Below are 25,659 nucleotides of genomic sequence, written 5' to 3'. Positions count from 1 at the left end.
GCGACTCAATCATAATCCAGAGCTGAAAGTATCCATTTTATAAAGCAATATACAACTTTATTTTTTGAAGTCCCCCTGTTGTGAAAATCCAGCTTTTAATGTTGTTTATATGTGGTGTTTTTAATTAGCTTTAAGACAAACCATGTGTAAATTCATAAGTCGACACCATTGCTGAGTATTTTCTCCTTAAAACTGCAGTGAACCAAAGACAGACTCAAAAACACGCTTTGAAATCGCTGGTGTTTCTGACGTCACAAACTACCTTGTAACCAATCAGATCATGAGTGGATCTCTGAGCTACTGTGAGTGAGTGGAGGCGGGGCTCATTTGCATATCCATAGAACCACTGAATGAGGCAAGGGTGTCGAGTTACATTCAAGATATTTTAAGACATGAAGAAATTTTATTCAAGGAAAAAACATTTAAATATGTAATTTTGGTGATCAAAGATGAGTTAAGGGATACAATTATTGACCACATGGGGACTTTAAGTCAGTTTAATGTTCAGTTTAATGACTTTACATTAAATAAATAAATAATAGTATTGCTGACATAAACAGTTGCTGTGTTCTTTCTATGGAGTGTATGAACCTAGGCTGTCTTGTTATAATATTACATTTTATACAATAAAAATTGGTTACACTTTATTTTAAAGTGCCATTGTTACAGTGTAATTTTACAAATAAGTACTGGGTAATATTAATTAACAACACATACTTACTATAGTGTTAGGGTCAGTTGCTTGTAATTATGCATAATTTACTATTATGCATGTAAGATGTGTAACAGAGACACTGTAAAATAAAGTGTTACCTAAACAAAATAATAATTTTTAATATAGCCTATTATATAGGCTACATGTATTAATGAAACAAAATAGCCATGGTCATTATTGTCCTTAAAATGATTTTAAGTTCTTTTATCAAAGTGTAACTCCTTTTATTTTAATCAGCGTCACAAATTATCCAAGTATAAAAAATAATGTGACTATGACCTCATTCCAGGGCGATTGTGAACACGCATGCGCAGACAACTCCTATTATTTTCCAGGGATAGTGTTCAGTTGGCCCGTTCTCCCGGAATCCTACTACGGCGAAGGCTGTAGAACGTGTGTCTGTGTGTGTGAAGTTCCTCCCAGGCTCGTCGTCAACATCCCGCAACGCGCCAGCGGACTCACGCACACTTAAAGCTTCCAGCTAATCAGTAGCGTACCGCGTGCGTCTGTAATATTCATGAGGCGCGCGCCTTTCCCGTAGTGTGTTAGTTAGACTGGCGGCAGCCTGGCAGCAGCTGGCCGCATTTCTCCAGTGAGTCTGATCGCAGAGGGAGTTTCTGTTGCGGTCCGAGGCTTGAATGAGGTTGATGCTGCTCTGTTGCACCTGGAAGGACGAACGCATGGGAGAGGAGGAAGGTTAGTGTGTCTGTCTGAGTCATGATAATAAAGAGTGCGCATCTTCTTCTTCAACAGAGCTCGCGCGCGCGGGTGCTGATGCTGCCTCTGCCTGCACGCGCACAACAACCAGCTTCTTCATTTCACCCAATACAACACTTAACTGTCCGCTTTAACGTGTGTGTGTGTGTGTGTGTGTGTGTGTGTGTGTGCCATAATTAACTATTGAGAAAAACACTCACACACTGCGTTCTGGTGAGTGTTTTCCCGCACTGTTCTGCTGCAGCTGCAACACACACACAGACACACACACACACACACACACACACACACACACACACACACACACACACACACTCACTCACTCACTCACTCACTCACTCACTCACTCACTCACTCACTCACTCACACTCTCTCTCTCTCTCTCTCTCGTGTTCACTTCTTTCACAGAAGTTGTTTTATTTAAAGAGCTTAAAACTTATTTTAAAATGTAGTATTGAGATTTCCAGGTAAAAACATCATTCTCCTGTCCGTCAAGTGTCTTAATGAAGACTCCTGGACACTAAACTATTTAAATATTTTTTTGTTTTCTACCTGAAATGATTTCAGTGAAATCCCATTTAAAATCCATCTGGCGATTTGTGTAAAATTATTATTATTATTTGTAATATGAGGTGAGAGTTAATGAAAAAGTTGTGGAAACTCATCAGCCAAAAATGAGTGAATGTGCCATCATCATGATACGGTGAAACAGTGATACTATAGTACTTTAAAGTGTACTTTAGAATCAAAACCCATTTTCATGCTCTTCCGAAGGACATCTAAAGTTACAAAATGTTATTTTCAAAATGTCATGGAAGTACAGTAACACAGTATTTTTAGTTACATTTTGCATAAATGTTATTCTGGTAAGTGATTCATCTGCATCTGGTCCTCATGTGAGGGTGTGTACTTATGTGAATGTATGTGTGTGTGTGTGAGTATGCATGTATGCGTGTGAGAGTGTGTGTGTGTGTGTGGCAGACGTGTGATGATGGAGTGAATGAGGTTTGGTCTGTCAGACGCCTCACGTCCGTCACTGATGGAGGGAGTCATCGACTCACTGTCTGTCACACTCAACACACACACACACCGGTTTAGACACAAGTAATACTCATGCTAAGATAAAAAGACTGATAAAAATGAATACCGTAAAGACGGTCTGTTCAAGAGAGTTGACCTGAACGCCAGCTCTTCCTTCTGCTGAACTGTCCAGAGACAGTTAGATGCACACACACTCCATACACCACATCAAGAGTGTGGGACATTTGTTTGTATGAAAATTCATTTAAAGGGGTCATGAACTGGGTTGTTTTATTATTTTATAATGTTGCCTGGGGTGCCCTTATAATGTTAGTATGATTTTTACATAAAAAATGGTCATAATTTATAAATAAAAGCCATTTTTCCCAGCCTGATTTCAGGCTCAGATTTGAACGCTCTGTTTTAAGGGGCGTGTCTGCTGTGAGACTGCAGTGCAAACGCCCACTGCTGTGATTGGCTGACATGCCTGCATATGAAATAGCTAGTATTACAGGAACTCTCTCGAAAACTTTTACTACGTTTTTACTATTACAGCTATCGAGATTAACAAATCGTGAAAAGTATGGTTTAAAGCATTATATTTAAATCTATTCCATCACATGAAAGGTTGCAGCATGATGAGCACTGAGCAGATGACAGACAGTCTGTTGATCGCGTGAATAAAGATCTTATCGCGTGAATAAAGATCTTATCATTGCAACGCAATTTTTGCACTCTCACAAATGCTTACACCAAATCACAATGCAAACACGATGTGAGTACACAGTAAGAGCTTCGTTGTGTAGTGTAACAGTGTCATTATTTCATCACGAGTTTGGTAAGTGTCCAGATAAGCTCTCGCGGCTCGCGCTGTGTTGTTTGATTGACAGCTTGGGCGAAAGGGATCGTTCTTTGATCGCTTTCTGTATATAATTTAATAACAGTTTAAAAAAGATTATTTTCATAATACTACGAGAAATGATGTGAAGTTGACCGTTTAGTCACAAACAGTATTGAACGATTTTAAGAGAAAGATATCTGAAGTTGAATAATTACACAGAAATCACTGATCGCAGATCAGGCATTAGAATACACATGGTTACTTACATGTTGCTGGCAGATCCGTCGGGAAATTGTGATTGACTGATTTAATAAAGTTTAACCATGCTGGAATCCGAAGGAAGCTTATGCAGACTGTCTTCTTCCACAAACAGGCGCTGCACAATATTTAGTAAACAGCATGTTTATTGCTTGGAAGTAGCTCGATCCGGTTTAGCAATCATCATGTCGTCCTATGTTATTTAGCATGTTTGGGCGAATCGGTGGGCGGGGCTAAACAGGCCGTGTTGAAGTAGGCGTTGATCTTCTTTTGTGGAGGCGGTGTGTTATCCTCTTTGACGTCATAGTTCCCCACTTTGAAAAACGAGTCGTTTGCTGAGCCTGATGTCTATAAAAGCTTTTATTGGACTAACAAGGTAGTTTTCAGTTCTGAAACTTACAGGATATTATTATAGTATGATGATCTCTTATATGTCAAAAGCTCAAGGAAACTTTGATTTCTCAGTTCATCACCCCTTTAAATAGAGTGCAGAAAACTATTTTAGCGAAGCCTTGAATGTTTATTTGACTTGTTTTTGGACACATGCTGTAGTAAGCGGCTCAATATTAGAGGCGCTGAAGAATAGAGAGTTGGTCAGGGAATCACATCTGATCACGTTCACTGTGAACGAACTACAGCGAAGGTTCATTTGTGAAGTGGGACACATGATATTCACCACATCATATCCTGTTCCTGTGGAAATGCGATCATTCAGTATTAACAAAATTATAAAGCAGTTCCGATAACACTTTATTTTATAGTGTTCCTGTTACACATCTTACATGTACTTGTATTGCTAAAGTAATAACGGTAACACTTTACTTGAAGAAGGGGTGTGCATAAGACTGACATGACACCTTCATAATCATAACGTGACACATGTCATGAACATGAAGGAGGTTTTATGCATGTTTATGACAGCTGTCATTAAGTGCCATTCGCTCAATTATGGCATTTTTAATGCAAAGATGACATTTTGTTTTGACAACTTGACATAAACAAATACATCATAACCTGTCATAAATGTGTCATAAACATGACATAGCAGATCAAACTTAAGAAACTACTTAGCTTTATGGGTGAACATTACATTAAACTGTCATGTGGTTGGTTTTGACATTGGCTGTCATGAGGCCATTATAACTGTGTCATGAATATATTTATGACCACTTTTTTTTCCAGTATTCCAGTATTAGTTATAAAATAATTTGACAGTATTAACACTTAAAGGGGTCATATAATGCCATTTTGTACAAGTTAATATGATTCTTTAGGGTCTAAATGAAAAGTTTGTAATATACTTTAATTAAAAATTCTCATTAGTATTGTAAGAAAACACTAATTTTACCTGGTCAAAAACAGCTCTGTTTTCAGCACGCCGTGAAGTGCATGTGTCTTTAAATGATAATGAGCTTTGCTCACCCCGCCCCTCTGTTCTGTGGGGCGTTTTGACACAACAACACAACAACACACGTGGAGTGTTGCCCTGACAACAGTTGAGGGTTTATTTTGAAGAATGGCAGCGGAAGTCTCTGAGGACACATCTGTGCAACCGTATCAATTTGAACCGGATTCGGACCCGGAACAAGATGACGGGCCCGAAGAAGTTCGACTATTAAGGCTCGAACAGGACGTTTCTGAATGGTTGGTTAACGTAATGTCACTTTGATCTATCTTTGTGTGTACTGGCAGGGTAGAGTAGTGAGATACGAACACTGTGTTTACTGATGTATACGTTAGTTCATTGACAGATTGATGTTACAGCTAATGGTCATGAAAATCTTTTTCTCTGTAAATGTAGGCTTGTCCGTGATGCGTAACGCTATCTATGCAGTGTTAGGTACAACTGTCAGGGCTGAAGCACTAACATTTTACTGATCTGTTTAAAAAATAAGCAGTATGTGAGACTATGACAGTCATTAGGCACATAAACAACACATACTCAGACAGGAGCTAATACCTTTTTCAATGTTCTCGTTTATAAAGCAGTCTGGTGAGAAATGATTTGCGCAAACATGAAAGCATTGACGTTGATCGTGGGGAATATTCCCTTCGAGAACAAAACTCAACCACTGTGTCTTCAGCGGTTCGGATTTAGGAACATCAAAATGACTGCTGTGTTCGTTATTACACCCAAGAACACCACAATCGCTTAGACGCCATTCTGCTCATAGACAGTGCTCCAGCGTATCAACAATGGCGGACTATGATGACCGCTCGCTCACGAGGGAGGGCGGGTCTGTGCTGAAACGCTGCTGTCAATCAACAGTCGTGGGAGGGGCGTCCGACCGTGTGACGTCACACGGTCAGACGGCTCGATTTGAGACGGGAAAACATATGAGGAGATAAAAAGATTTTTATCATTATATGATGGTTGTGTACAGGCACTGCCAACACACATTTCAGTACAATCAACTTGTAAAAGTGCATGTATGACCCCTTTAATGACAAATTAAATTCGTATCACTGTAGTTGAGGTCAAGAAAAATATTCATGGCTATAAAATAATTTGACTGAATATTAACACTTAAAGACATTTTAATGACAAATTCAATTTGTACCACTGGAAAAAAAGTGGTCAGGAATATAATGTAATGTTAACCCATAAAGCTAAGTAGTGTCTTAAGTTTGATGATAAATCTGCTATGTCATGTTTGACATATTTATGACAGGTTATGTTGTCTTGGTAATGTCAAGTTGTCATAACAAAGACATTGACAGGTTATGATGTATTGGTTTGTCAAGTTGTCATAACAAAGACATCTCAAATAAATCTTGGCTTAAAAAATGACATAATTGAGCGAATGACACTTAATGACAGTTGTCATAAACATGCATAAAACCTCCGTCATATTCATGACATGTGTCATGATTATGAAGGTGTCGTGTCAGTCTTATAGTCCAGGCGTTTTAAGCCAAAATGGGGGTCAACCGTGAACAAATTGCAACAGAAGCAAACTCAACTGATTTTGTATCCTCAATATGTCCTGAGTAAGGAAAAAAAGTCCCGAAGAATCCCATTAGGGGAAAGATTAGAAAAAGACCCAAATATAGTCTATTCATACGCCTAGTCATTCTTTTTCTTACGTGAATAGGGTAACATTTTTAACCTTTAGATATCACCATGAAAATAACTGAGTTGATTACTTACATCAAGACAAACAAAAAATGTATTACAAGTTTTTTTAAATTGTTTGTTAACATGGACAAACAGTCAAATCTAATTACAGATGTGCTAATTTGCATAAATACCACAACAGATCTGAACATTGGGTATAGCCATTAGCCAGGTGAAAATGTCTTGTTGAATCTTGTTGACACATAACAGTAAAATACTTAATGTTAAGGTCTGAATGAACCCATTTAGGCTACCCATGAGCATTAATACACAGAGGCAGGAAGAAGTACTTTAGAAACCAGCCTTTATTCATTATTATTGCAGAGATGGGGTTTGGGGCTGGGTCTGTGAGACTGTTTCTGGGGGACGAGTCTGAGGGAAGAACAGGAGACAATGGTAAGGAGAATGCAGAAGACAAAAGGTAGGCAAAATAAAAAGTGAATCCCCAGAAACAGTCCCACGGACCCAGCCCCAAACCCCATCTCTGCAATAATAATGAATAAAGGCTGGTTTCTAAAGTACTTCTTCCTGCCTCTGTGTATTAATGCTCATGGGTAGCCTAAATGGGTTCATTCAGACCTTAACATTTAGTCTTTTACTGTTATATGTCAACAAGATTCAACATGACATTTTCACCTGGTTATACCCAATGTTTAGATCTGTTGTGGTATTTATGCAAATTAGCACATACGTAATTAGATTATGCACCGTTTGTCCATGTTAACAAACAATAAAAAAAAAAAAACTTGTAATACATTTTTTGTTTGTCTTGATGTAAGTAATCAACTCAGTTATTTTCATGGTGATATCTAAAGGTTAAATATTTTACCCTATTCACGTGAGAAAAATAATGAACAGGTGTATGAATAGACTATATTTGGGTCTTTTTCTAATCTTTCCCCTAATGGGATTCTTCTGGGTTTTTTTTTTTCCTTACTCAGGACATATTGAGGATACAAAATCAGTTGAGTTTGATTATGTTGCAATTTGTTCACCCTTTTTTCCTAAAACGCCTGGACTATTATGCACACCCCTTCAAGTAAAGTGTTACCGTAATAACTTAAAATTCTGCATAATTACTAATACCTTACCCTAACCCTAATAATATAGTAAGTACATGTTGTTAATTAATATTACTCAGTGCTTTTTTTGTATAATTACATTGTAACAAAGGCACCTTAACATAAAGTGTAACCGCAAATGCATAAAAAGCACTCCTCACTTAAAATCCCCCATGAAATATGTGTGTGGTTTGTTATGAGCGTGGCTCAGTCAGTTCTGCTAAATCATGTCTAGTGTCCCACTCATCTGTTGACACCTGGAGCTGATCTGCGTTTGTAAAAATGGAAACAAAATGGATTTTTATGTTGATGTATACAGTATGAATAATTGATGAATTATTGATTGGTCAGTCGGAGAGGTCATGCGTTTCTCACAGTCTGCCACACATTTGGCTGCCGATCATCGCTCAGCTGCACATTGTATTTATAATGTGTACAATAACCGCGAGGTTTAATGAAATGAAGGGCAATGACCACTACACAATTACTGGAGAGAGCATGGGCAAGTATTCAGTTTGGGACGCAGTGAAATGCTAGTATCGCTCACTTGCTGATGTGAACCGCTGAATCACTCGCACTGTTTGTGAAACACAGAGAGTTGTTCGCGCTGCTTTCAGTGCTGGAGGGATGCGTAACTATATTGGGCAACTCTGTCAGCTGCCGTCTCTATAGTAACACTAATCGAACAACAAAAGACAGAGAAAATTCACTCGTTCTTGACTGAATAACTTTTGTAACTATATTTGTAATGTATATTTTATTTATAAAGTACAGTGTTATTTCACATTTTGTTACAGGTTCTGTACATGAATACCTGAAGATCTTAAAACACTTTATTTCAATCTTACCTTTGTTTAGTTGTATCTATTTGTTGCGATTTGCTCATTTTTATTTGTTTTAATGACTGAGTGTTTACTTGTCTTTAATAATGATTGAAATTTATATTAGTTACTCTAGTTGTTTTTATGGTATCTATAAACCAGAGGCAAACGTTCCTTGAGCAAGTGTTCTTTAGCCTTTTGATTTTTGTTCATGATATTCAGCTACAATTAAATGTTTTGCAATAAGACTGAGGGCCCTATCTTGCACCCAGCGCAATTGACTTCGTACACTGACGCATGTATCATTCCTAGTTTGAGGAGGTGTGTTGAGCAAACGTTCCCTGGTGCTATTTTGCAGTTTCAGAAAACAATTCCACCACAGACCAGGAGAAACCTCGTCTAAAGTCAGTGGCGCGTTGCGCATGTTATTCAGATGCTATTTTAAGGGCGCATGCTTGGCCATAATGTAGCGTGTGCACAACGCGCATACACTTTGCTTCTCTCATCTACACAGATGCAGCAGTTCCCATTTTTGCAAACCATACATAATTACAAGGAAAAATATTCCACACGAGGGAAATCATTGTGGTGTCCATGAAGATGTGAAAAAATTTACACATTTACCCAAATTATTATACGCCTGTTTAACCGAAGCTAATCTGGGTGTGTTTCTCCATCCCCAATGTCACTTCTCTGTGTTTTACGGCCCTGACGAGAACATTGGTCTCCTCGGCTGTGAACCGCTCCTGGCAAATCTGACGTTATAATAGCAATCCGCCATGGAACAAGCGCGCCTGCTCTTAAAGGGAATGTGAGATGATGCTCTGATTGGTTTATTTCACGTTACGCCCAAACCACACCTATGAGTAATGAAGCTACTTCAGACCAACACATTTTAGATTTGCGTCGGGCGCAAGAGTAATTTATCCTGCCGGTATAATAGCAACAGAGATCCGCCCACAAAGTTACTTACGTTTTGCGCTTGATACTTGTGTTTCAGATCGTCAAAATACGGCCCTAAATGTGAATATCTAGGAATTTTTTTTTTTTTTACCTTATTGGAATCGAAATTAGGAATCGAAAAGAATCGGAATCGATAAGCAGAATCAAAATCGGAATAGCAATCATTAAAATTCAAATGATACCCAATCCTAGTGCGGAATACCTGCAATCGCATGCCGGAATTCAGGCCCTGTTTGAGTCACTATTTTCTGTCATTTTTTGTACTGACAAATCGCTACTTTGTTAAAATATAAATGCGTCATTTTTTTTAGCTATATGTAAAAGTAGTAGAGCTGTCAAAGGTGATGAGTTTGTTTGGAAATAATTAAATGTTTAACAGCTTTAAATATATTTTAGCACAGTTAAAAGTCTTTATTCCAGTTTGTCATAACAGCTTCATTCTGGTCTGCGTGATCAAGTCAGTAAAAGAACGGCTGATTTATTTATAACTTTAATGCCTTTTTACAAAGTCTTGATGTTGTTTTTAAGCTCGACTAGAACAGATTTTCATGCTTGAATGTTCAAAAACACATTATTATTTCCCTCATATTCTCCATTGTTGCAGCTCCTCTCTTCCCAGTCTGTCATAATACACTGTTTAGTTCCTGTCTCTATGAAGCCCCTCCTCCTGAAAAGCACAATGTGCTCTGATTGGTCGGATGGATCAGTGTGTTGTGATTGGTCGAGCGCTTCGAGTGTGTTTGGAAAATGTCCCGCCCCTTACCATAACCGCCAGTTTCAACACACTACTAACTAACTCAACCAGTCCCGCCCCTTTATCCTGCGCATGAATTATTTAAATGAGGAATATTGTGACGTGTACGTTCCCGGAAGAAACTCAAGACTACAGTAGAGGCGTTTCAGGGAGTTCAGGAACACTGACACTGATACAGAGAAGAACTCCCACTGGAGGGACTTTGTGCTTATAACTTTGCAGAGCTTTTTCATGCTTAAACATCAACATTACACACTAAAGAAACACACACATGGAAAAAAGCATAATAGCTCTTTAATCTATATGAGATATTTAGCAAAAGTCATTGCAGTTATTGTCAGCAGCTCAACAGTTATGAGATATCACCAATAAATGAAGCGCCGTTATGAGGCCAGCAGCGGCGGAGGGCGGCAGATTCAATATATTTAAGTTATTATTCAATGGCAAGGTGCACATTTGTAAAAATATGTTGAGACATATTTCAGCATTCATTTCACATTAGCATGTAGATGCGCTGAATGTTGGTAGCAGAAGCACTTGAGCCGTGATAATGAGCAGGCCGAGGAAACGGTCCATTGACTTCCCTTAGTGTAAAAGAGAAATAAGTAATGTTTTTATGAGGGAAAGACTGATGTTCAGGCTAATTCATCCTTTGATATCTGACCATTTCTAGATAATCAGCATTGGTTCGCTCCCATCGTTTCGGCTCTAAAACCTACCAGCGGTCTTGTGTGGATCATGAACATTTTCTGTTTTCAAAAAGAATAATATTTTGCACAGAGAAAAAAGAATGGAGTCTCTTCTAAGAGCATGCGGTTGTTTCTCATTATGGCATTACTTGGACGATGTTTGTGAATGTGTGTGTTGTTGTGTTTGTGTTGTCCAGCCGGAGGGAGGTTGCCGGAGTGTGCGGGATGCGGACGGCACATCTATGATGATCAGTACCTGCAGGCCCTCAACACAGACTGGCACACGCTGTGCTTCAGGTAAGAGCTCAGCGTCTGTGCGTCATGCTAACTGATGAAGCCTATCCTATCTGTTTAGCAAACATGCAGATCTCACTTTAAAAATACATGTTTTTCAAATCTCAAGTCGAGAATTAAGATCGGAAGTTTTTCTAATACAGCCCGTGGAGCTTTCCTAGTTCTTCATTTATGCTGAGTTTGCAACTGTTGTGAATCTGGATTTTAATTGGGAGAATCCCGAATGTTTTATTTTTAAGATCGAGATCTGGATTCTCCTACTATTCTCCCACGATTCTGAATAGACTACTAAACAAAATATCATGTCATTTGTCACTAGAGGGTCTGACAAAGTGATAATTGCTGCAGATTATGAAAAAAAGAAATGGATGAATGATTCAATGACTCCCTCAAAGACTTCACTTGTTTCATTACTGGATGAATCAGCATTTTTGAACAAATTTATTGAATGAATGATCCAATGACAAATACATTTTATTAACAGTCAATTAATCTTTCAATCAATCTTTATTTGAAGCATCAAGTTTGCTTTCACATCACTGTTCATAACCGAACTATACACTTTTATCGCAGTACTTCTGTTATAATTTGAATTATTTAGAGACAGAAATAATGATACTGTGTGGTTGAAAAGACTGTTTGTGAAACCGTTTCACATGACAACTGCTTCTCTCAGATCTGAATGTTCGCTGTGATCGTACTTGGCGAAGGCTTAATAGACAGAGCCGTAATGGTTAGGGAGCTGCCTTTGTAGGCCGTAGACAGCAAGGCTGCTCACAGCATTTTGAAACCAACCACATTAATGTGTTATTTTGCTTTGCTTATGTTTTTTAAAAATCCCTTGGTAAGAATATGGACATTGAACCTGCAATTTCTGCATCCACATCTCCAAAGAGCGGGACAAAGAAGACGCTCACAGGACGGATAATCAGCTCTTAGTGTTGGAGCTGCTCTTGTCTTTGTTTGCTGAGTTCTCCTCTTGTTTTCAGCCGTTTTCTTTATAAATTGCTTCTTTCCCAATAATCCATTAGGCCACTGTTTGGTCAGCCGTGCCGATGTGCCGACCTGACAGCTGCACACATTTCAGTGCACACTAGGGATTGTTTTCTTGAGTCAATAACTGGGAAGCTCTTGGTGTTACTTGATCCCAGGTGTGTGGAAGCCACTCTGGAGCTTCTGCTGAAAACATGCTCAGGATAATGAAAGTGATGTGACGTTGCTGAACTACAGCGGCGAGAGCTTAATCATTATCAGAGGCAGTGGGGGAAACATGGGAATGCATGAATGGCTCATTGCGTAACTCTGAGTGTGTGTGATCTAGGTGTTAGTGTGTGAACAAAAGGACTTGAGTGAGCAGAGGCAGGGTGAAGTCTCTGCTGTAGATGTGACTCGGGTTCCTCCTTCAGTGGGATTTGTTCACCTGTTCTCTGGTCCAGCAAGTGAAAATGTAGGGTTCAAAAACATGAACGTGAGTTTATTGTATAATTTCACAATATTTCACGAAATTTAGCACATTTTGGATGAATAAATCAGACATAGGGCTGCACATTTAATGTAATGACGATATGGACAAGTGTGTGTGTGTGTGTGTGTGTGTGAATATGTATAATCATAAAATTACTATTGTTTTGCATTAACAAGTGCAGTTACAAATAATATTGCATGTTTGTTTATTGGAAATTTTGAATCACAGAGTTTGAATTGAGATGCAGATAAAACTTTTATTAACAACAATGTGCAAAAACCTGATTTTTATTGGTAAAATTTAAATATCCGGCTCTTATTAAATGTAGCATACTGAACATCAAATCAGGAAAGCATTTCAGGATCCTCCATTGTAATGAATTATAAATGTACCAAATCCTTATTAATGTACATAAAGACTTCATCCTACTCTGTAAGATTGTACATTTTACATCCGTGTCTGGACTTTACATTTTAATGCTAGAAACAGTACTAATAGTATTAGTTAGATGCCAGATATTCTATATTCTTTTAATTTGTGAGTCTGGATAATGTTTTTTTTTTTTTTTTTTTTTTTTAAAGAATAGAGATCACAGTTTCCCTCGATTCTGAAAAGAAAACATTAGACAACCAAACAAAATATTTTTGTGATTTACTTGAGGTTCTGACAAAATGTTCTATTTAATGTTAAAAATTAGTCTATTTATAAATGTCTAAAATGTTATAAATGAGTCTATTAAAATTTTTTATTAATTTAAATGAATTCATTATGTAAAAAATCGTTTGAAATGAATCAATTAATGATTAATGATCACTTGTTTTTTCCAGAGTTTTTGAAAGCATCTCTTGAATGATGTTTTATTCAGTGATAAATCAAATACATTTTTACAGTCACTGGTCGCCACCTACCGCCATAATGTAACGTATACAATCTTTATTTGAAAACTTTTATCCCAATTCTTTCGTTATCATTTAATGTTTGCGACACAGAAATAAAGCCTATTGTGTAATGTGTCACTTCCGCGATCCATGAGCTGGAGCTCAAATGCTGCAAACACACCAAAGCTATACCTTGGTTAGTGTTGTTTAAATCCCTAAGGCTTAAGTATGAGCAACAGAACTGAGTTTGCCAACACCACTTCAGACAAAATGGCTTTATTTTACCCTCTCACACTTGTTTGCTGTATTTGACGCTGGTCACTGCACTGCTGAGAGACTGAATAGACGGCAGACTCTACAAAGTTCTGCTGTGTTTGTGTGTCGATCACAGACTGTAATGCTTCATGAGGCTTGTCGAAACTCAAACCTTACATATTGGAAAAAACACAACCCACTCATGTTTACACAATCGCTACCTCAAAGGCTCTTGGGAAACGCTCATTGAAGTGCTGAAATCAAATTGTTGGCTGCTGATCCAGTCTGTTAAAACGATGTGTTTTATTCTTGGTCGTCATGTAGAAGACTGATATCTGACTAATCTGATAACCAGAGGTGGGAGTAAGTCACACATGTGCAAGTCACAAGCAAGTCTCAAGTCTTAACCTTCAAGTCTCAAGCAAGTCCAAGTCAATTTTGTGAAAAGTCAAGTCAAGTCAAGTCAAGTCAAGTCAAGTCAAGTCAAGTCAAGTCAAGTCAAGTCAAGTCAAGTCAAGTCAAGTCAAGTCAAGTCAAGTCAAGTCAAGTCAAGTCAAGTCAAGTCAAGTCAAGTCAAGTCAAGTCAAGTCAAGTCACTGCTTTATGTCAAGCAAGTCAAGTCGTAGCTTGGGTCACAAGTCACTGGCAAGTCATACAAACGTTTGATGATTTCACTGAATTTATATATTAAAATAAGTTAAAACTACAGAAGTTGTGGACTATGGTTTTATTTGAAACATTTTTTTTTTAAATATGCATTTCCACATACAGCTGAGTGGTTACTACAATAAAAATCTAAAAAATAAATAAATAAATAAACTACATAGCCTAAAATGTAAATGTAACTGAAATTAGGCCAACATTAAAGCATAAAAAAATAAATATGCCTCAAACATTGCAGAAGACCATTAAAAGGTATTAAACAATTCACAATTCAAGTATAATGGTTCCTATGCCACCAAATGGCATCCTTCAAACTGGCATACCTTTTATACAAGTTATATATTTTTAATTATGAAGTTAAAACCGCCAATAGGTCCAATTGTCATTGGAGAAATAGAGCAAAAACAGAGAATATTTGGAATATTTTGTCTAAAATGTCACATCACAATATTCACTCTTTGTTTACTGAACTGTTTTATAAAATAATTATCACATTTGCAATCGCACCAATATTCTGGAAATATTTTTTAATATCATATGTTATAGGCTAATTATAAAAATAACTCCGCTAGGGCAATTTTTCCACCACATTTTGAATTTTAGGTGCATATTAATTCTGCTGGCATTTTGCCCCCAACCCCCTGATAACATCTAACCCTGCTTTAAGAGAAACATAAAACACGACAAAACATTAACAGTTTTTTATGTTGTTTTTTGTCATTGGAAAGAAGGACATATTTGGCTTTAAAGCATGATTGGAAAGCATGATTTATCATTTGAATATTGACAACATTAAGCTACATTTGAAAACATAATTGTGTATAAAGAGGCATGCTGTTTTGGCCAATATTCTTTCTAGATTTAAAGATAGTCAAATTAACTATAACAAACAGGTTAAACAAGCCATAGCTTACTTTTAGACGTGGTGAATGAAGTTCGACTGTTCGAGGTTGTGATGGTCGTCCAATATCCCTTGCCAGTTATTATGCGTACAGCAAATCTTCTTGTATGAATATGGTCAATTGCTCGTGTTTATATCCAAAAAGAAACGATGTTGGGAGATGTTTTTGTATTTAGCGCGCTCACCGCGATGTATGTTTTTCTGGGCTTGTGCAGCGTCACGCAATCGCGCAGAATCTGATGACTGGCGTCAATGGTTCCGTTGCTTTCATTTTGTTCATCAATTGATGTTGCGAGGATATATATATAAAATGCATATCAAGTCATTCTCGAGTCATACAGTTCAAGTCAAGTCAAGTCTCGAGTCATTGGATCTCAAGTCAAAGTCAAGTCGAGTCATTTTCTTAATTTAGTCAAGCAAGTCTCAAGTCCTTAAATTTGCGACTCGAGTCAAGTCATGTGACTCGAGTCCCCCATCTCTGCTGATAACTCTGTGAGTCGGTGTGCATAGGTTTCCAGAAGTTTGTTAGGAAAGTTGTTTGTACGATGAACACTTGTGAGGAAAACTCTCTGGACTTGGTGAGGTTTGCGAAAGACACTTGAAGTTACAACGACATTTAATTGTGTTGTATTACGTGCATAAAATAATTGGTATTTAGCACTTTTGAAATTCTGAGCTAACTTACAGAGAAATGAGCAGTGTGTCGCCTGAAGGCTTTAGATCCAGTCACTGGCTGCATTTCCATTACAGATTTGCAAAACTTTCTAAATGTCGATAAAAACTATTGCGAAATGAAGGCGTTTCTGTTAATCAATGTTATGCGACTGAAACATAATTTTTTCCTCATTCCAAAAATCATGGTAATGAATGTTGGAAGGTTTACGTATATCTTAGCCGCCGCACTAGACATTATTTTTAATGAAGATATGCAGGCGTGTATTCAGCATTAATGGCGAGGACAGACACTTATACTGAGAGCGGCACAGATGAGGAGTTTCTGCTTCAAGCTCTTGATCAATTGTGGCATTTCTTTGTGGTTTACAATCCAGTATTCCCGTAATGCTTTTGCAAACTCTGCCTCGTCTTCTGTCCAAACACACCGCGTCTTCTTTAAAGAGTGATCGACTGTTACGTACGTCAGGCGACCTGTAGATGTGAAAAAAGTTTCCATTGCAGTTTTGTGAAATATTCCTTTTTCGAATTCCCTGAAAAAACACCTCATGCGAGCATAAAAACTTTGTGATATATGGGAGTTTTGTGACTCAAATGCTCCGCTCTCCACCCAGATATAAAAGCTGCGGTCGGTTAATGAAGATCTGACGGATGAACTGGAGGCTGGATTGGATACGTTGTCCATATGGTTACTGGTACCATTCCACATTCATGCAGACAGTATTCGAGACGCTACTGTAAGTTGCTGCTTGAACGGGACATTTCGAGACTCACACCTGTAAGTAAATGGGGTTGTCAATCCCAAAAACTGACAGTGTGAACGTCGCCTATGTAATAAAGTGGGCCTTATGCAGATATATACAAAGGTCTGTCTACGTAACGGCTCACTGTGTCATCACTTCCTTGACAACAGTGGACATGGCTGTTGTTTTTTGAGACTTATGGTGTCACATTGTAATCTGTCACGAAGCTCTGACCAAATGCAGAAGTTGAACTTCCCCAATAGTGCTGAACCGCACAGAGCTTGCCCCCTCATCTTCCCTGTGAGATCGAGAGCCGGTGATTTTCCATCACGTCTGTTATTGCCCTCACACACTTTAATCCAGCGATGGAGGATCAGTTCTTATTGTTTTCCTCAGGACACTCTAGATCCGCTTAGGTGAATGAACGAACAACCGGATCTGTTTGTGCCAGCTGCCGAGTTTATGACACAGCACAATAGGGCTGGAATCACGAAGCGATCGCTAGGCTGGCTAATCACCAGCTCTAATCATGAGGAAATAATTGCATCAGTGTGAGGTGATTAGCTCTGAGCTCTTATGAGGGCAGGTGTTGGGTTTTATGTAAGTGGTGTTTCTTGTGGTCGACATGCAGCCGGTGTCAACCAGAATTTCCAGTTTAGATTGAAGGATATTTCAGGGGAATTTACTCTTATGTTGAACACTTTCATTTGCTCTTTTGATTTTCGTTCTGACGGCATTCTTGCAAATATCTGTAAATCCCAATTTTTGAAACATCAATAAAGAAAGTACCTGAAGTTTGAATTGGGCATCTCAGAAAAATCCTTTGAATCTGTATTTAGGAATTTGCCTCACTCTGGATACTTTTATTAAGATCATTATTATTTCACCATGTGGGATTTGTTTCTGGATCAGTGTCCATGTTGGTCATAGATCTTTGTTCCTGTGAACACTTTTAATGAGAGTTAAGGCTGTGGTGGGTGATATGGCAAAAATATAGCAGAGGTTTTTGATTTTTAGACAGGATAACAAACCACAATCGAAACATGATTATTTTTCATGTTGGTCTTTAAGACTGCTTTGCAAGTCACTAAGCACTACAGCAAAACTAATTTCCCTATTTTAAAACAAATCTAGCCTTACAAGGTAAAATAAAAAAAGAATGACAGACCATTTTGGTCAAAGTAGGGGTGGAAATCTATTTTATTTCATTATTTTATCTTTTTGTTATTAAAAATAAGAACAAAGATGCAAATCACAAATAATAGGACAAATACAAGATACAAATTCCTAAAATTGCTTAAATTCGACACGGTAGCATTCATGGAAGAAATTGAATAACCAAATGTAAAATAACACACTGTATAAACTTCACTGTTTGAATTAAATATGCACTGATGCTACTGGAGTTATTCAGTCTAGAGCAGTGAGTGATTAGCCTGACGTCGTCATACTCAGATTCTAGTCAGAATGTGAGTCTGATACTGCTCCATTAAGCTTTGATTATGGGGCGTTTCAACCGAACCAGGAAGGAAAATGCCTCTGCACTCAATTGGATAGTCAACGGCTATGCCTACAACCAATCAGAGCAACGGAGTAAGTGACGTATGTTTTTCATTCATGTTTCCGATCTACAAATGCCTTGACCGTGGTTCTCTGTTCCTCTTTTAAAATTAATGCGCTGTCGATATCTTCTATAACAGACGCGATGGCAGAATCTACACATAATGTTTTATAAACAAAGTTCGAGAGGAGCACGTTCAAATAATCAATCCAATCAACTTGTCATCAAACAATGACCGTCTACGGTCTACACTATCAGCATGAGAGGAAGCATATATTTATTCATCAGTCAACTCACCTAACATTCCTTGACAGTTTTCAGCATCCCTCCACTCACTCTCGGCTTGTTCTTCCACAGCCAGGAATATGGGAGGAGTACTTTGGGTTCGGGCCGAATACCGAGCCCGGAGCCTCTCCTCGGACAGCACGCCAAATATGCGTTTATTCTATCTGACTTATTTGTAAGTGTGAACTCGTGAAATAACAATTCTCCAGCGGCAGTCATCTTTGTTGTAAACGAATTCAACCCAAGCGCTCGTTGGTGACGTGGATGATTACGTTGCTCATCTGTCCATCATCGTATAAAGCCCGCCCTGACAATTTGATTGGTCCGAACAATTTTTGTTCGGGCATAATAGCTCCTCAACGGATCGAGTCCAGACTGAACTTCCCGACCTAAAAATTTTGTGGGCGGGGCTAAGTTCAGATAAGAAAAATGACATGTGAAATTATATCTTGTATAATTTATATCTAAATTAAGTTTTTCCATTGAAATTAAGATTATTTTTCTTACCCCATTGGCAGATCATTTTGCTTGTTTTAAGCAAAACTCACTTAATTTAGATTTTTCTTCTTCAGAAAACAAGATATAATCTCTTATGTCATTTTACTTATCTAGTAAATGCTTATTGATTTAAGATTTTTTAGATATTTGGACTGGAAGCAAGACAAAATTCTTAGAAAAGCATTTTTTTTGCAGTGTATCCCTCTGATTTTTTTAAGTTGGTACTGGTTAAAGGGGGCAGGAATGTTGTCTTATGACCATGGCAAAATAATAAGGGGCTTTCGCACCATGTAGTTTTAGGAACGAGCCACCAGGGTGATTCCCTGGGAACTAATGGTTCCCTTAGGAACATTTCCCTGGTTGCATTCGCACTGACTGTAGGAACTCTGAAGTGACGTGAGCCGCGCTTGTTGTTGTGACTTTTATTTTGACGGCGTTGAGAACGCTAGCCAGAGCCACACAGTGCTCGATTTCTCCGTGTTCATCAGTTTATGATCTGTCTCACAGTCCTGCCTCTTATATGTTATTAGATAGACCTGTTATACATAGAAAGTAGACAGTAATGAAAAGTTATTAGCATATGCTGTGTGGTTGATGTCCAGTGTTGCTGAGCAGAAAAATATAATCATGTTTCGCTCAGTCCCCTCAAAGTTGCTTTGGATTTTCTTCTCAGCGTAAAGGTTAAGAGGCCCATCTATCACTGTTTTCCATGTTCACAGAGTTATATATAGTAAATATATAGGCTATAATATGTGTGTTTACACAGCTTTTTTTTTAAATGGCGGGTGCTGGTGTTTCGCGTGCGTTTGGCCAATCAGCGAACACTAACGTCACGCTTAGTTCCTATAGTGCTGGTTTAGACCGACTCTGAAGTAGGAGCTAAATTAGTTCCTCCAAAAGGAGTTCCTAGAACTAAAATCGTTCCTAGTTCCTGCGGTGTGAACCCGCCAAAATCCGGGAACTTCCGCCAATAGTTATCAAGCGTAGAGTCAGTTCTGGCAGATCACATTAGCCAAGCTCGCATCAGCTGACTCTCAGCTGATCCACATCTACCTATAGGAATACGACGCCTATCACAGTGTACATATATAAGTCCTTTAGTATTATCAGCAGCTATCGCGTTTCTCAGGAGCGAATTACCCTCCTCCATCCCCAGCTCCACCTCTCCCAGTCAGGATTTGGCATTCTGATTCCCCTTGAATTAGAGTAAATTCTCGAATTATGTTGTACTTTAAAATCTTGAATTAAATATATTTGCAAACATTCATGTTGGTTCTGTTCTGTTTACCCCAAGGGGGGTTTATTGCTGCTCTCCCTGCTCTTATCCGTGCTAGGCTGTCCAGAACAGAACCATACCGCCAATCCAAACCGTATGCTAATTGTCAATCGTATTTGACGGTAGTGGTCCTGACAGAACTAGGAACTATGAAAAGTTTCCTCCGGTGCGAAAGCCCCCAGTCACCCACTGGAGTGTTTTCATGGGCATATCCTTTATTCTGCTAAGTCTGCAAAAGCATTTCCATTGGATCTGGAAATTGGCAAGATTGTAAACCCATCTCAGTGGTAGGGCTGAGCTGCAGAGTTGAAGGACATCTGGGTCAGAGGGAAAGAGAGGGCTGTGGATGTGTGGAGACGGGGCTTTGAGATCTGCCGTGAGTGGAGAGCGGTGAAGACTGATTAAAGAGGTCAGTTTGTTCCCATCTGTGACACAAGCAGCTTACACCTGAGCCAAACCTGACCAGGTTTATTAAAGCTCCCGGACAGGAAATGCAAATATGGGTTTAGTTCATTTTTTTTTCTCACGTTGCTTTTTTTTCTGTTCTCGATTTAAATATCAGTCTAGTTCTCTTTTAAAACTGTACTGAGATACAGTTCTGGCGAGATTTTTAGGTCAAGGAAGGGATTGAAAGAATCCTGCAGAGTAAAGCAGTGTGACGTGTTTGAGAGTTCATCGGCCACTGCCATGTGAACAGACTCGAGTGACAGTGAGCAAACAACACTTGTGGAAAACGGCTTTGTGACGTGGTTTATTTGGGAGGATGCTTGTTGTCTCTTGGGTGGGAAAGCAGAGTTTTCATTGGAATACGTAAATAGGGCATTCATTTCATGGGAAAATGGCTCTGATGCAGAGTTTTCTGTTCCCGAACTCTCAGCAGGGGCCAGAATCACATGAGAAAGTAGTCAGAGTTAGTGAGAGAAAAAAAAAAGTAGGAATTCACAACAGAGTTTAATAAAGCGCACACAGCACTGGCCTTACAATGGATTTACTGTAGTGGCAGATTGTCATCACCCAAACAACAGGCCGCTTTACTGAGCTCTAATGACATTAGATGAACATTTATATTAAATGCATTAAGGGTAGTTACAAGGGTGACTTTACTAGACTGTGGTCTGGTAGATATGGCTCTGCTACCTGTAGGGTTTTCACCAGTTTTGCCTTCTGCTAATCCACCAGTCTTATCTTACTCGCTAAAGTTAGACTTCTGAAATTTGACATTTGGGATTGAAGGTTTATTCAAATCACTAAACCCTAATATGAGCAGTGGGAATAGTGATGTTTGACCGATGCAATCTTTCAGCTGTCTTTATTAGGACGACTCTATTGTATTTTTCCCCCAAAGGTCTTACCCAGAATGAATTGAACAATAATGGTGTGCTAGTGCTACTCACCCCAGTTAATTTTAGCCAACAATAACCTAAAATCATCTCCACATGTGTTGCGAAACGCATTACATCTAGAATACTTGCAGTGTTTTCCGGGTGACGTGATGAACACAGGACAGTAACTTTCCCCTCTGAGCACTGCTTCCTCCTGAGGTTTCTTTCTTACTTTCAGGGAGATTTTACCCTGCCGCCGTTGCCTTGTTTTCATTCCCGAAAGGATTTCAGCCCAAACCCCTGTAATGCTGCTCTGTGGTAATTGCCATAGTTAAAAACAGCATGTAAATGAATGGAGTTTCCATCCGCACCGCTCGGCATGGGAATATCAGTGCGCACAGAGACCCTGTTCCTCTTGGAGCATCAATCATGAAGTGCGTCTTATGGAAGGATGAGTGCAGTGACTCAGCAATATGAATTCAAAAGGAAATTGTGCGCACATCAAAAACAACCTTCGGCAGGTGCTCGAGTCAGCAGCAACACACACACCTGCTGCGACCCATTCATTCACAGCATCACAGGGGGTTTAACCTCAGCGCTGAAGATAAACTGGCAGGATTCAAGACCTAAAGCCATTGTAGTTAAATGATGATGATGATGGAAGTCAAGAATGACTGCCACAGATCGAAGAGTCCTTAGATTGATTTTAACCGATTACTCATGAGTTCAGAGCTTTTTTACTTTTACGATTAAGAACCTGCTCATAACTATGAAGGTGAAAGAGCAGCAAAACTCGAGAACATGTGGATGTGAATTTGAGAACTTAAATATTTGTACTTGTACGCAAAAATTTACACTCGCAGCTCCAATGTGAAAACCTGTACGATAAAAGTTGAATGTTGAGATTTAGTCACAAACCTGTATTCTGAATTTGAAGCTGCAGATAAGTAGTCACAAGTGTGTGAAATGCCATTCACAGAAATACAATGACAGACACAAACTTGTGATATATATTTGCTCTTATTCTTTCATTCACGTTCACAGTACAACCACAATTAGGCATTTGCAACTTCTCAAATCTGTCACTGCAATTTCAAATCTTCGTGCCTTGACTTTGAGAACTGAACCGATTCTTGACGCTATAGAAAATGAGGACGTGTGTGTCCAGTGCTTCTGTCATCACTGGGGAAGTGCTGGAGGGAATGACAGGCAGGTGCTTTGAGTACAGCTCAGCGCAGGCCAGATCAGCTGACCTGAAACCAGTCTGAGGAACTACACACCGCTTCAGTGTCACTTCGACACGTTTCAGTTGATAGTCAGACTGGATTTCAACGTCTGTTCGATTTATCCCCTTAAAATAATCTGATGTCGTTCTGGCATCGCAGAAGAAGGTAAGACGAATTTGACAGAATAAACAAAATGACTCCAACATGTATTAAATATAGTTCTGTGGCAGTACCATGGTAAAGGAGTATCAGGTATAGTATCTACAGCTAAAGAAGCGTAACATACGTTTGAATCCTTTTCATAAATATAAATATGCTGTATTTACTTCAATTGTATAGATATTTTTGATCCTTTACCCCGTAAACATCTAAAGATTCCATTATAATGGCATAGATAATGACATGTAATTCATAGGGAGAACATACATTTTTTTCGTTTTTATTCTAATTTTTGTTATATTTATTCGCTTGGTCAGTGTCATTGTTGTTTTAGGTTCTTTTGCTAAGGGAGGCTGTAAAGATCTTTGACTGAACTGAAATAATTTGTCATATAGAACTGTAATACAGACCTACGGCTACTGCAGAAATCCTGGTATCGTCAACTTTTTTAGTACCGACTAGGAGTGTAACGATACCCTCATGCCACGATTCGATACATATCACGACACTGAACTCACGATACAATATTATTGCGATACCCTAAGACATATGGTAAAAGATTAACAGAAAAATGTACTGTTGATTAAAATGCTAAATTTGGTATTACATTGTGGGTGTAAATGAATAGGCTTGGACTCTGTGCTGGAAACCCAATGCACAGCACAATAGAGACAACAGAATAACAATATTCATGATTCTGAAGTATTATTATTTTAGACAAATATGCTTGCACTATATGTTTATAATATTTATAATGTAGCCTAGGCCACTTTTTACTGGTACGTTTAAGTGATCAGTTGACTTAACTTAAAAAAAGTGAGGAAACCCGATGCCTTAATATTATTAAAGGAGAACTCCGGTCAATTTTAACATTGAGCTCATTTTTTTGTAAATTTGGAGTGCTGTCAATACAGAGAACAACGACAAAAATCGGTGTTGCCTACACCGTGTTATCCTCTTTTTAAAATTTGCACCCTGTTGACTTCAATGGGGCAAGTTTTAAACCTGCTTTTAGCCTCTTAACATCCTTGATGTGTCATTACAAGTGCACAGGTCATGTGAGTGATTCCTTCAGCGTGAACACGAGTGAATCTGACTGCAGTAGATGTAGGCTAAAAGCAGGTTTAAAACTTGCCCCATTTAAGTCAACAGGGTGCAAATTTTAAAAAGAGGATAACACGGTGTAGGCAACACCGATTTTTGTCGTTGTTCTCTTTAAGTAAATTCTCCTTTAAGTAAATAAACGTCATGCGTAATTAAAAACATTAAGTTACGTGGAATTGTCAAGTTCACACAACTTAAAATTATCACGTAAATAAACGTCATGCATAATTGAAAAATTAAATTATGTGGAATTGTCAAGTTTACACAACTTAACTTTTTCAGTACCCAGGAAGTTTGTTTACTTAATAATTTTGAGTTGTGTGAACATGACAATTCCACATAACTTAAATTTTTCAATTATGTATGACGTTTATTTACTTAATTTTAAGGCAACGTGTTTCCTCACAGTCAACTTATCACTTTTTACTGATAACATTAGACATTTGCCATTATCAGGACCCCAAAAGTATTCCCCCATTGCATTATTATACATTATATTCAACATTAAATATACAGTATAGTATAATGTAAACCAAAAAATTGGGTGAACTATACACAATTCATATTGTGACTATCCACGATACATATTGTTGCATTTTTGTATTGCGATACATTGTGACACGATACATTGTGACAGCCCTACCACCGACTGGTACTGGTACTGGTACTGGTACTACCAGTATGTCTGACAACCCTAATCACAGTGGTACACCGTCCTAAACAGAAGCCATGGTTGGCGTTAGGCGCTTGTAGTGCGTGCTGTAGGAAGACAGGAAGTGTGGCTGATCGAGAGCTGGTGTCATGGGGTCACAGCGGCTCCCGAGGAGTGTGTGTGCGCGAGTGTGTGCATCACAGCACAGGAAATGAGCAGACCTCACCAGAGACGAGCGCTTCTGTGTTCAGACATGAGCGATCCTCCTGAAGCCCGTCAGACGGTGCGAGCGCTCCGAGGACAGATGATCTCCTGCAGGAACCAGCGCTACCGGCGCCTGAAAGGCAGAAAGTAAGTCTGGACCGTGTCCTTCACGCCAGCTCTCTCGGTTTAGTCAGGGTTTGGACTCTCGCACTGCTCTGTTTTTGCATTCACATTCTTGGTGCTGGTGTGAATTCGGATTGTGTGGGATTGTGCCAGCAAAACACTTCGGTCATTGTAGTAAGTGAATCTTTTCGTTGGAAGTAATTTTTCTCATGGTTCGTGCAGCTGATGATCAGTTAGGAAGGGTGTGTGTCGCCTGTAGTTTCACTTCTGTTTTTTTCCCCAATGTTTCAGTTGTGATTGTGTAGGATGACTGCGTCTCTTAACCCTTGAATTGTGTTTTTGATACAGTACTTCAGTTATTTATTAACTAGTTTGATAAGCCCATCAGCAGCAGTGTCTTTTCTCATCCGGTGGGCAACTT

At 38.7% G+C, this 25,659-nt stretch overlaps 1 protein-coding gene across 2 annotated transcripts in view; it reads left to right on the top strand.

Annotated features, from left to right (window-relative positions):
- Nucleotides 1–1,091: 1,091 nt before the first annotated feature.
- limk1a (LIM domain kinase 1a) overlaps nucleotides 1,092–25,659 on the top strand; it is a 71,478-nt gene continuing 46,910 nt past the window's right edge. Inside the window, exons 1-2 of one of the 2 annotated variants that reach the window (XM_079885653.1) lie at nucleotides 1,092–1,411; nucleotides 11,155–11,254. In XM_079885653.1, coding sequence (XP_079741779.1) covers nucleotides 1,354–1,411; nucleotides 11,155–11,254 — 158 coding nt within the window. In that variant the 5' untranslated portion in view covers nucleotides 1,092–1,353. Of the gene's footprint in view, nucleotides 1,412–11,154; nucleotides 11,255–25,032; nucleotides 25,263–25,659 lie in introns of those variants that run through there. The other variant, XM_079885654.1, reaches the window with a different exon arrangement.

This window comes from Squalius cephalus (assembly GCF_949319135.1).
Source record: "Squalius cephalus genome assembly, chromosome: 11".
In the NCBI taxonomy this organism is placed as follows: Eukaryota; Metazoa; Chordata; class Actinopteri; order Cypriniformes; family Leuciscidae; genus Squalius; species Squalius cephalus.
The sequence above is the reverse complement of the archived record's forward strand: the minus strand, read 5'-3'. Positions and strand labels throughout refer to the sequence as shown.